This window comes from Euphorbia lathyris, chromosome 3 (genome assembly GCF_963576675.1).
Source record: "Euphorbia lathyris chromosome 3, ddEupLath1.1, whole genome shotgun sequence".
Lineage (NCBI taxonomy): Eukaryota > Viridiplantae > Streptophyta > Magnoliopsida > Malpighiales > Euphorbiaceae > Euphorbia > Euphorbia lathyris.
The window spans coordinates 85280554-85292816 of NC_088912.1; the positions used below are offsets into that span (position 1 = coordinate 85280554).

The 12263-nt window shown below is 32.1% G+C and overlaps 2 protein-coding genes across 4 annotated transcripts; one reads left to right on the top strand and one right to left on the bottom strand.

Annotated features, from left to right (window-relative positions):
- The first annotated feature begins 477 nt into the window (after window positions 1-477).
- LOC136223203 (ubiquitin-like protein ATG12) lies at window positions 478-3028 on the top strand. 3 transcript variants are annotated; one of them, XM_066011086.1, is made up of 6 exons: window positions 478-637; window positions 760-818; window positions 1360-1386; window positions 1530-1592; window positions 2376-2474; window positions 2637-3028. In XM_066011086.1, exons 1-5 carry the CDS (start codon window positions 604-606, stop codon window positions 2433-2435), a joined length of 243 nt encoding a protein of 80 aa, XP_065867158.1. In that variant the 5' UTR covers window positions 478-603; the 3' UTR covers window positions 2436-2474; window positions 2637-3028. The 3 variants fall into 3 exon arrangements, with proteins under 3 accessions (XP_065867158.1, XP_065867157.1, XP_065867155.1); XM_066011085.1 differs by having other exon boundaries at window positions 480-637; window positions 1360-1428; window positions 2617-3028; XM_066011083.1 differs by having other exon boundaries at window positions 480-637; window positions 1360-1428.
- Window positions 3029-8625: 5597 nt separating this feature from the next.
- On the bottom strand, window positions 8626-10512 carry LOC136223934 (transcription factor MYB114-like). The gene is made up of 3 exons (XM_066012112.1): window positions 10214-10512; window positions 9196-9325; window positions 8626-9063 (listed from the first exon to the last, which is right to left on the bottom strand). The coding sequence occupies exons 1-3, from the start codon at window positions 10356-10358 to the stop codon at window positions 8742-8744; spliced, it is 597 nt and encodes a 198-aa protein (XP_065868184.1). The 5' UTR covers window positions 10359-10512; the 3' UTR covers window positions 8626-8741.
- Between the last annotated feature and the right edge of the window lie 1751 nt (window positions 10513-12263).

Consider the following 12263-nt stretch of genomic DNA (forward strand, 5'->3'; position numbering starts at 1 on the left):
CTTGACAAAACACAGATCCCAAAATCAAATTACAACTGCATAAATGAACTTAAATATAAATTAGTTTATAAACTATTAAATTAGTAAAAAACGTAAAATTCCACCATATTATTTATTGTTTCGATTTAGGAAACTATTTTTTCGGAAGTTGTGTTTTACTGATATGTAAGAATAATTTTTTTAAGATAAAAATGTCTTTGGTTGTAATCAAAATGTAATTATGTAATTCTAATACTTTGTTTTCTAAATAAAACATATCACAGACCTTCATTTATAAACTTTTAAACTACGGACCTCTGTTTGCAAATTGAGCAAACCACCTACATACTTTCCCCCCTTTTTTTTTATCTAAAATTTATGTGTACCTTAAATTCTGATTTGAAAAGAATTTGAGATTTAAGCGTTTATATAGTTTTTGATATTTTATAGTATTGGGTATTTTTCAAATAGGTTGAAGATCGTATTTACTAGTCCAATTGGATTCGGACTCCATTACGAATCTCCGGCCCAATTTCAACAGCGTGTAGGAGAAACCCAAATCAATTTCAGAAGTTGCAAATTCTTCATTCCTCAACCAACGATACCAGAATTTTCCACGGAATAATGGCTGCTGAGTCGCCGAATTCCGCTCGAAAAGGTGAGTTCAACGATAACACTTGAAGAGACCCATCAATTAATCAAGCTTTCGCAATTGTTGGTCTTGATTTTAACTGATTCTAATGCAATTTTCCTAAATTTTGGGGTTTTTATTTCATGAAGTGATTGTGCAATTAAAAGCAACTGCCGATGCTCCTATACTGAAGCAGAACAAGTTTAAGGTAGGTTCTTCATCACTGTGCGAGTATATTTATATGTATTCCTATATGCAGGTAGCTTAGTGAATTAAGGTTAAATTCAGATTACTATTTAGATTTTAATCGTGATAAGGTATATACATTGATTGCTATTCATTTTTTCCTGTAGATATTGTGATTTAATTCAGATTAGTATCTTAATTAGTTGTTAATCCGTGCAAAATTGCATACCTTCAGCTTCAATAGCTGTAAATTGAGACATCTATTCGATAGCTTGAAACCTGGAGCTTAAATGTAACTTGGCAAATTACCTTGTAGAATTGGAAATTATGTTGATTATATGCTTAATGTTCCTCTTTTTTAAGAATATTTGATAATAAACGTAGATGTATTGAACAAAAGGAACATATTCACCAAAGAGGGTTTTTGAACATTGTGCATTTTAGAGTGACAATGGTATATTCATTTTCCTCGCGCTCCATATACAGAACATGGTTTACTTTTCCTTGATTTTGTGGTATTGTAACTTTCATTTCCATTTCCTAATTGTGCTGCAATGTGACAGATACCTGCAACTGATAAATTTGCTAAGGTGATTGACTTTTTGAGGAGACAGCTTCATAGAGAGACAGTGGTAGCTTGTTCTTGATGCAATTCGTTCTTTTCTTTTCGAAGTGTTATACTATCATACGCTTCACAATAGTGATATTTTTTTTTTCTTCGCTGTTTTTGTAGTTTGTGTACATCAACAGTGCATTCTCACCAAACCCTGATGAATTAGTTAGTGATCTATTCAATGTAAGTGTTTTTTTCTGTTATATTGTAAGGTTTTGTGGCCTATTTGTTTGTTTCCATGGATGCATGTTTCCCTTCAAGTTGTGAGCCTCTGCCTCTGCAGAGAAAATTTCTTACAGGAAAAATGGTATTATTTCATGTGTAGTCATGGAGACACATCTAGTCATGTAATAAATAATCTCCTTTTCGTCGTATGTTCTTGATAAGTGTACTCAAATGCATTAAAGCATTCTGTTCATGGGAAATATGTGTACCATCTAACTACTATCATACATGCCATTTATTTTATGATGCTTTTGCTAACTTCTATTTGTCTATTTGTTCATTTTCTATGGTCAAGGAAATACTGTTTTATAACATATGTTTGGTTTAAAGCATGAAAGGTTTTGCTAGTAGAACTTTGGACTGTTTACTCGGACACAAATCTATTTGAAAAATAGATTACATCTGACTTTATCCGTTAACTATACTTTTGATTGTGTGTATTCCATTCACAAACGTTTGTTTTGTTGCAATGTTTACATCAAGAATTTATTGATCAATTGCATTCAGATTGATCCTTGACAATGGACTAAGTTGGTCCATTTATGTCGAAAGGGCTTCTATTAGTTTTACCCAGAGCAAAGATCGAGAGCTTTGTTGTTTGTTGATTTATTTGATAATAATCTTCCACTAAGGGGAGTTTCAACTTGCTATGATGATGATCCTAACCTCACTTAATTTGGATATATCATATTACGTTGTATTGTGCCTAGTTATATAATTAGTTCAACTCAAATGGTGCAGAATTTCGGTGTTGATGGAAAACTGTTGGTTAATTATGCTTGTTCCATGGCCTGGGGCTAATTATCAAGCCCGGATATGCAGTTACTGCCTGTTAATACTGTAAGAACCTTTGCCATTTCTATAATTACTACTACTACTACTCTTTCTCCATTGATTGACGAGTATAACACGAATATGTTGAAGTAATATCCATTTTTTAATTTCTCATCACTTAATCACTAATTCTAATGGGGCTAATTAGGTTTCTTCTTACAAGGACAGATGATTTGTGGATATGACATTTTAACAAAGACGAATACTGGAGCAGAAAACTCACAAGTACTTGCACTGGAATTCCATTGTAATTAAGTTTGCCTGTTCATTTTCATTTGCTATCATTTCATCAAGTTCCTCCAACACATGTTCATTGACTTTTACTTCAACATCATCTTAATTTGAGCAGACAATAGCTGAACTTATTTACAATTTCACATGGTTCTGAAAAGATCATCTGAATTCCAACTTCTGGATACAATTTGTGAAGATGATTTACTGCTTTAACATGTACTTTTCATCTTCATTTGAATGCTAGCCATCTATCATTCATTTGTTTGATCTGAACTTCTACCTGTATACGTATGATGAATGAAAATATATGTTGATTGACTAGCAAACGTCACTGGTACTTACAAAATTATTCTTATTTTGAGTGTATTGCATCAGATATTTGTGATGCAATTATATATATATTTATTGAGTTCATGGACCAAGAATAATAATTAAGCTTGTGGGCTCCATGAGAGGGTCTCACAATCTGACAATTTCAGTTTTTTTGGGGTCATTTGGTGGTTGAATACATTAAAATCAATCTTTATGCTCCATAAATTGTTGTTTAGTATGTATTTTGTACAATGTGACAAACGATAAAACAGTTTATATGTATTGTGTGTGTGTTATTTGATGAAATGTGTTAGATTATATGATGGCAAAAGCTAACTAGCGCCCCCGGGGCGCTAGATAAAGAAAATAATTGTTATTAATTACTACATTGAAAGAAAGAAATAAAAGGATGTCATTATTGATCATTAATCATTTTTTTTTGACTAATTGATCATTAATCTTTTTTTTTACTAATTAATTATTAATCATTTTTTTTACCAATTGATCATTAATTATTCCATTTTATTCCCACCATAACATTTCATTCCCTCTATTTGTTATGAGTTGTTAATTATGATTTTTGTTTTATTTTATGAGTTGAAAAAAAAAGGCTTTAAGTTGAGCCGAAGTAAGACAGAATATTTGGAGTGTAAGTTTAGCGGCCATAGGAGTAGGGAGGCAGGGACAATCATTCTAGATGGGAGAGTTGTTCAGGCTTCGGATTACTTCCGGTATTTAGGATCTATTATCCAAACGGATGGAGAAGTAGATGGAGATGTTGCTCATAGGATTAAAGCTGGTTGGTCAAAGTGGAAAAGTGCTACGGGTTTCCTTTGTGACCCCGGCATGCCTAATAGATTGAAGGGAAAATTCTACCGGACGGCAATTAGACCAGCATTGTTATATGGTACGGAGTGTTGGGCAGTGAAACATTGCCACATCCATAAGATGTCGGTGACGGAGATGCGTATGTTGAGATGGATGTGTGGTCATACGAGAAAGGATCGGGTGAGTAATGAAATAATTAGGACAAAAGTAGGAGTCACATCTATTGAGAATAAAATGAGAGAAAACCGACTAAGGTGGTTTGGCCATTTGAGACGTAGAGCGCTTGATGCGCCGGTTAGGAGAACCGAAGAGTGGCAAAGGGATGTAGTGGTGAGAGGTAGGGGAAGATCTAAGCAAACTTGGAGGAGGGTAATCGAGAGTGATATGAGTTTACTGGGAATTGAGGAAAATATGGTAGTGGATATGACGGAGTGAAGGGAGCGAATTTGTGTCGCTGAAACGACTTGATTTCACGGTTTTATATGATGGTTCATGTTAGCCGACCCCGAATCATTTCGGGACTAAGGCTTTGTTGTTGTTGTTGTTGTTTATGAGTTGAAAATCCTATTTTTTTATTTGATTGGGATGAGAAATAATTGTTAAATTGGACAGATGAAATGGCGAGAAGGAAGTGTAGAGGATGTTCAGGCCTTAAATTTCAAAGGCCAATTTGATTTTTTTTTTTTTTTTTTTTGTTGGTGGAAAGGAAGTGAGGACATAAATTGAAAGAAAAAAATCTCAAAAGGAAAGTGAAATGGTGGGAAATATTATGGAGGGAATGAGATGTTATGGTGGGAAGATAAAAAAAAGTTGAAAAAAATTATAAAATTTCTAAAGGAAGATGAAATGGTGGGAATAGAAGATAGAGGGAATAAGATGTTATGGTGGGAATAAAATAGAGTAATTAATGATCAATTAGTAAAAAAAAATGATTAATGATCAATAATGACATCATTTTATTTATTCTTTCAATGTAGCAATTAATGACAATTTTTTTTTTTTATTTAGCGTCTGGGGCGTCCGTTAGCGGGCTCGTTGTATGATTACTCTTTTACTTTACATATTTTAGATTTAGACAAATGGGTATTAAGGAATTTAGACAAAAGGGTACTAGTAGGGAATGCAAAATGCACTACTTCTTATACCCATTTGGGAACTTAGCTAGATGGCTCTTTATTTTATTTTATTAGTATTAGAATTATATATGTTTACTTGTGATATATTATACAAATCTTAATGATTTTAAAATTTATGTTACTAAAAGGTAAAATTCAGGAAATTTTATATCTAGTTTTAAAATCCAATGGCAATGGCTATAAAGAAAGTAAGGTAAAAGTTGAAGGGTGGATTCTGGGATAAATTGTACTGATGGTCATTGAAGTTAGGGGTCAGTTTCAAAAAAGTGATTGAACTTCATTGTTTTGTTATGGAACCAATTGATTTGAAAGCTTATAGTTAAGGTCTAATTCATATTAATATCTAAACCACCTCCGCACGCAAATGACTAATGGACTTGAAGTCTGTGCAATACAAACTCATTTTACCATATGTTGAAATTAAATCAACAAATGCAGTTGTTAGGATTCGAATTTTTAATCACTTCATTAAAAAGGGTTTGATAATAGTTAACTCCAATTCATATTAACATTTGACATATTTTAATGAAGTTGCAAAATTTATAATTTTATTTTATTTCAATAAAGTCTTATTTATCAATTCAAACTGAAAAAGTCACCGAAATAACTACATGACAACTACATTGGAAATTACCTGCTTTTACATAGGACATAGACGTCACTTGTATGCCGCATGGCAAAAAAAAAAGTGCATTTTTTTTTTTGTCGCGTGGAAGTTTCTTGGAATTGGAATACAACAACAACAAAGCCTTAGTCCCGAAATTATTTCTGTTATCACGTCGCTGTAATCTTGGTGCAACGGTAAACGTTGTTGTCGTGTGACCAAGAGGTCACGGGTTCGAGTCTTAGGAGCGGCCACGTCGTTGTAATGTTATATGTAAAAATCAGTTATTTTTAATATTGTTATCACATTACTATTTCGGTTAGTAACCATCAATATAATTTATATGTGAATTCTCTACAAATTATAGTTTTTTTTGCATACAATATACATTAAGAACGGATATAGAGATTTAGCTTAAGCGAAATTTATCACTTGTCAATTTAATTTAATTGGTAAAAAGAAATTATGTTTAAAGAATATGGTTTGCAAGTACTATTAAAATTGAATGGTAGAGAACACCTCGGTTAGGTTTGGTCATCCAGTCATTTTGTAGCCGTATTGTGGGAGTTTCATAAATTCAAGTTTTGTTAAGAATTGGACCATTTGATTGGTGAGAATAATAATTCAAATATCAAAATCACATATCCCATCATAATTTTTCTTACCAAAAACAAAATTGGACCATTTTAAGTTATTAGAATACTGCATTCTGTCATATCCGATTGTTTAGTTTAATGAACACATCCATTGATTCATTGATAAATAAATAATATCACTATCTAAATTGTCCTAGGAAGTCCAATCTTAGCATGAAACATAAGTCATCATAAGAATTTTCTGTTTATAACTTGAAAGCTTTACATTAAAAAGTTATTGACGGGATCTTCAAAAGTAGGGTTGAGATGGCTTTGGTTGAATCCGGGAATCTGCAAATCTCTATAATTGTATGTAATAATTCTGATTTCTTCTTAAAAAAAAAAAAAAGTCAACAGTTTAATCCAATTTAATATTTTTGTATTCAAATATTTTGAGGTAACGGAATAAAATCTAGAAAGAGAAATAAGGAGAAAAACTCTTTATTCTCTTTCCTATTTGATTCGGCTCCAAAAATAAAATGATATACTTTTTTGTGACTGTTTGGTTCAAATGAGATAATAAACCAGATTTATGGATTGTTTTTAACAACAATTTTGTTACATACATGTTGAGTATTAATAAATTAATTACATATAAATATTGAAATTAAAATCAATTATTTTAACTATTAAAATAAAAAATGATAAAACAGAGGAATTTAAAATAAAATTAATTAAAAAAAAATACATACCTTCTAATAAAACAGCAACAAAATGAATCTTTGTCCGTTACTCTTTTCTCAAATCCCAAAACAAATACCTTTTAAAACCTATATTCAACCTTAAACTATAAAGGCTTTGTTTTTTTTTTAAATTGTCAGTATAATTCATTTCTATATTTTTTTTACTGAATATTCTAGCTCAAGAATCTCTAAAACTTACCTTAAAAATAATGTCAAAATATGTGCGGATGAGGTTATTGCAATAATTTCCCTTTAGAATTACCCGTACGTACCCTTTGGTTTTTTTTTTGGGTCTTCTCAAAGAACTTGGTAGTCTATAATGTTGCAGTTAGATATGTCATATATTTTTTCATTTTCCAATATTGTCCTTTGAATAATTCTACAAAAAAAATTACCATCTTAAAACCAGCATCTCCATCATTAAAGAATCTACACATCCTTTCAAGAACTAAAATCCAAAAAACTTCAGTTAAATGCCTTGCCCCTTTGGCTGCAGATCTTGTACTGCTCAAGTTTTATTACATGTTTTTATGGCTTGCTCCCTAAACAAACTCCATTGTCACTCACTTGCTAAACACATCCGTATGGACGACTCGTGGTTTTTGATCTGTGAAGATGCGTTGTTAGATGTTCCATTTTATTTTTCTATTGAAGCCGAACCTAAACTAGTGTTTGAAGAATAGTTGTCCATAGGATGGATAGATTCTCGAGAAAAGAGGAATTTTGGTGGTCCCTCTAGATTGTCGGAGTCTCACAAGTGGATAGAAAGTTGGATCTCACCTGAATTGTTACATATATCCTCTTAAGAAGAAGTTCAGTTTCAAACCTCGGTTTGAACATGAGAAACACTTTATGCTAACGTGGTCTTGATGTTCTCCATCTCATTCTGAAACGCTAATAACGAGCCTAACTATGACTAAACCTTAATCATAAAGAGAATGAAATAAGGTCCAACTTTATCCCTATCGTTTTTTGAGAAATGTGGATTTGCCTCTAACTTAAGAAATTGTAAAATTTTCCTCTTATTGTTTCGAAGCAATATTAAGTTACCCCTACCTAACAACAAAAATTAACATACTTGTTTGACTGTTATTTGACTATCACGTTGGACTTTCTAAACAAGTTTATCGAGTTTCGTGCATTTATACAAATTGCTTGTAACTGTATTGTTAATAGAGCATATATGTTAGGCAGTTTTCGTGATTAACTTATGTGCGACTGAAGGAAATAAGATCCAAATTTATCTCTGTCGTTGTTGAGAATTGCATATTTACCCCCAACTTACGAGATGGTAAAATCTTCCTCTTAATATTTCCGAGCAATATCAAGTTACCCCTTCCTAACAAAGTTTAACGGATTAGTTTGACTGTTATTTGACTATCAAACTGGACTTTCCAAACAAGATTATCAATAAAATGAAACAATTTCGTGCATTTTAACATATTGGTTGTAACTGTGTTATATTTTAAGGAGCTTTTGTGATTTCTTATATGCGACAAACTTAGTTGTTAGTATTTGACACATTGTGATGTTTGTAATATCCGATATAACAATCAAATAAGATATCAAATAACGAGAAAAGGAAAAACTTTACTATTTCGTACGTTATAGATAAACCGCATTTCCTAAGAAGAGGAGGCAAGTTTGTACCTTGTAACCACACAGAAAACAGAAAACCCAAATGGGAAATGATTGAAATGGATCAAAAAGGGGCCTTGTTATACACAATTTGTGCTCATAATTAGAGAAACTGAACTGAAAAGATTACAAAAGGTGAAAGTTGCAGTACACCATGATTATATAAATGATTGAAATTGAAGAAAGTCAACTAGTTTTAATTTTTATGACATGGCAATGGCAGTATCTATTTGAAGGAATTGGTTAACCCATTCCAAATTCAAAGGATCTTCATTGGAGAAATCAAAGAAATCATCCACATTAAAACTACTACTACTACTATTACTTGAATCTTCTTCACTTCTCTCCTCCACTTTCCTCACTTTCTCTGCTCTTTTTTTCTCATCAATATCTTTTGATCCTTCCCTTTTTATACCTCCATTTTGTTTCTCCTTTTGGTTCATTTTCTTGCTCAAATGAGAATTCCAGTAGTTCTTTATTTCATTGTCTGTTCGTCCCGGCAATCTTCCAGCAATCAAGGACCATCTATATACAAGTACAAAATATCGATAAAATTAGTCTTGTTTAAAAACGTTAGAGATAAATTTGTACTTCCCAGAAAATCCGTAACTTATTCCTAATGGTATAATCATTATTGTTACATTAAAAATGAGAAACCTGTTTCCAAGAAGTCTATGAAGCCTAAGAATCAAATCCTCTTCTTGATCAGATATATTTCCTCTCTTGATATTTGGTCTTAAATAATTCAACCACCTTAGCCTGCAACTCTTCCCACACCTATTAAGGCCTGCACCAATAATTATCAACATTATATTATCTATTATTTTTTTTATATAATTAACAATACTATATCAATTCCTCAAGAAAAAAAAAAACAAAAAACAAAACAATGGTATATGAAAACAACAGTGTGATTTGTGTCTAGAAGATTCTTTTTATCACTGTTTTCTATTTGATGGTTGATTGTTTAAGCAAGATTGAGCGACTATGGTTCCTGTATTTATCGGGAAGGTAACCAGGTAACTGACTGGATAATTAATTTATAGAACCTTCTTTCTTGAGTCATCACGTATTTAGAGCATGTCCAATAGTCTCGGGCTTTTAAGTTAAATGGTAAGGATATTGAGTTAAAAACCAACTACAACAGTTCAAATCACCAATAGTTTCTTTATCCTCTCTATTATTGAGGAGTCTCTCTCCCATTATAGTCCTTAGTGAATATTTGTTGCGTGGTCGGAGATGATATGTACTAGTCACTTTTAGAGAGTAAACTAAGAATTTCTTAAAAATGATGTTTCTCTTATACATATATTGAAGACATTCAAGATTTACTTTTCACTGATATTTGTGATACTTGCTTATTTGTATTGTAATCTCCGAGCTTCAAAACCAGATAAATTAGTAATGACGATCTCAAACTATAAAATTCTAAGAATTAGCAGCTTTTAAAGCAACCATTTCTTATTTTTCAAATTAACATTTTCGGAATTTTATCTCTCTAAATTATCCTTATCCAAAATAAATCAAACGAAAAAGTATAAGAGAATATAATTTCCATCAGCTCTTCAATTGAAAAGTGTCAGCTATTGGAGTGGTCATCGTAATCAACAGTAAAATCAACTATTATGGTAGTAAAATGCACAAGTTGAAAATGAGGTATTATGTTAATACAAACCTGCTTCGGCAGCAATGATCTTCCATCTTTTAGCACCATGAGAAGCAATAACCTCAGCCAATTTTCTATCTTCTTCAGGAGCCCAAGGTCCCTTGCTGAACATCACTTGTTTCTTAATCATCTCTTTAGGCTTAGATGAACCCATAATTAACTACCAAACCTTAATCCTTCTTCTAATTAATTAATTAATTGTGTCTCTTAATTGGGGAAAGATTGAGACCTAGCTAACCTTTGTTTGAGGAAGAAGAAGATACCTCATCTAACACCTATATATACAAACAGACAGACATGTGAATATATTATAAAGTTTTTGATGATTAAATAATGAGAGTGCTGTAAAGTTATCCTATATACCTACCTTCTATATACACATATTTTTATATTTACTGCAATAACTGCTACTGCTGCTGATGCTATATATACATACATAAAAGAGAGGCTGCTAAAAACAATGTTTTTTTATAATAATAGTGAGTGGGCATATACCTACAAAAGCTTGGGGCTAAAAGGTTAATATTAGTGATGAGATTAATATGCATGTGATTAAACTATATTTAGTATTGAAAGCATGCACTTTGGTATATTGCTAACAAGATTGATACCATAAAAAGTTAAATTTTAATAATTGCTTAAAACAATCAAACAATTTGGCTTAATACTAGAGCCCCACACACACAATGTATCAGCTTTGGCTCAAATCCAACACTTTAGACTTCACCGCTTTAAAACGCGTCTACATTTATTAAATACATGTGTGCCTTACAAATAAGTTTCAGTCACTCTCTCTATTTCCGATGCGAGATTCAGTTTCCTGACCCCATCGCCGTCCCCTTCGGATCGCTCCTTGCTCAGACCTTCTATCGTTACACTATCCTTGAAAGGGATGATTCTGCTTTACTTTAGCTTGTAATTTCATTTTCTGGGAGTGTAATTGTACTTTCGGAGCTGGGTAATTTTTTTTTTTTGGGTTATTGAGGTTAAAACCGTGTTATTTTGGTATAAGTAGTGTAAAAAAAGGCTTAATCTACCTGGAGTCTTCTGAATTTGGTTTATAAAACCGATTGCCCCGCTGAATTTAGAGATATCTCACTAGTCCTATGTAACTTACTTAAAGTGATCTATGCACTCATTACTTACAGTCTTCTAAACTTGCTTAATAGATTGGCTCGTGAATTTGGATGAAGTGATACGCGCTTAACATGTTCAAATCTTATCTTATGTTGTGCACGTAACAATATGAAATTAAGAATATCATATTAAATAAGTTTAAGAAACAAAGACATCATTTGATTTCTTATGCTAAATCCATATAAACTCATGACATAGGGGTGTTTGTTTACTCCTTTTTTTTTTCTCGTGTTTGTCTTATCATATTAAAAATGAGAGTTTTAGGTATTTAGTTAGGAAACTATTCTTGCTATTTTACAAATGAAAAGCAAGAATCATTGCTTATTGGGTTCCTGCAAACAGCAATAGCAAGTAAACCAATACATGTTTTGGCATGAACTAGGCTAAAAGGTATTTGTAAGATTAGGGGCTGAAACCTATGATGCACGGAAACGGAAACAGGAAAAGAAACGGAAACGGAAACGGAAACGGATACCGGGAACGTTATTTCTAAGAAAAATTAGCTAGAAAACGGTAATGGAAACGGAAAAGAAACGGAAACGGAAACGGATATGAAACGCGGAAACGCTAATGAAAAAGAGTTTCCGTGCAACATAGGCTGAAACATAATTAGAGAAATTTTGAGGAATGAAGAATGAATTAATATGGTTTTGGGTATGTAATGGAAAGAATATTTTGTGACTTCAAAATATTCCCATTCTTATGGGACTGTTTTGTTTGTGTTTAATTAACGTTCAATTATTGTGTGATAATAGTACTAATACCTATGACACTTTTCCCAAATAAAAAAACTGTCTGCCAGTTTGCATGCTCAGCATCATTGTCCGATAATTCTACAGGAAGTCATCTTTACTACCTAGAATCAATTTACAAAATGTATAACACGTTTCCAATTTTTTTGGACCTCTAGGGGTTCAATTTT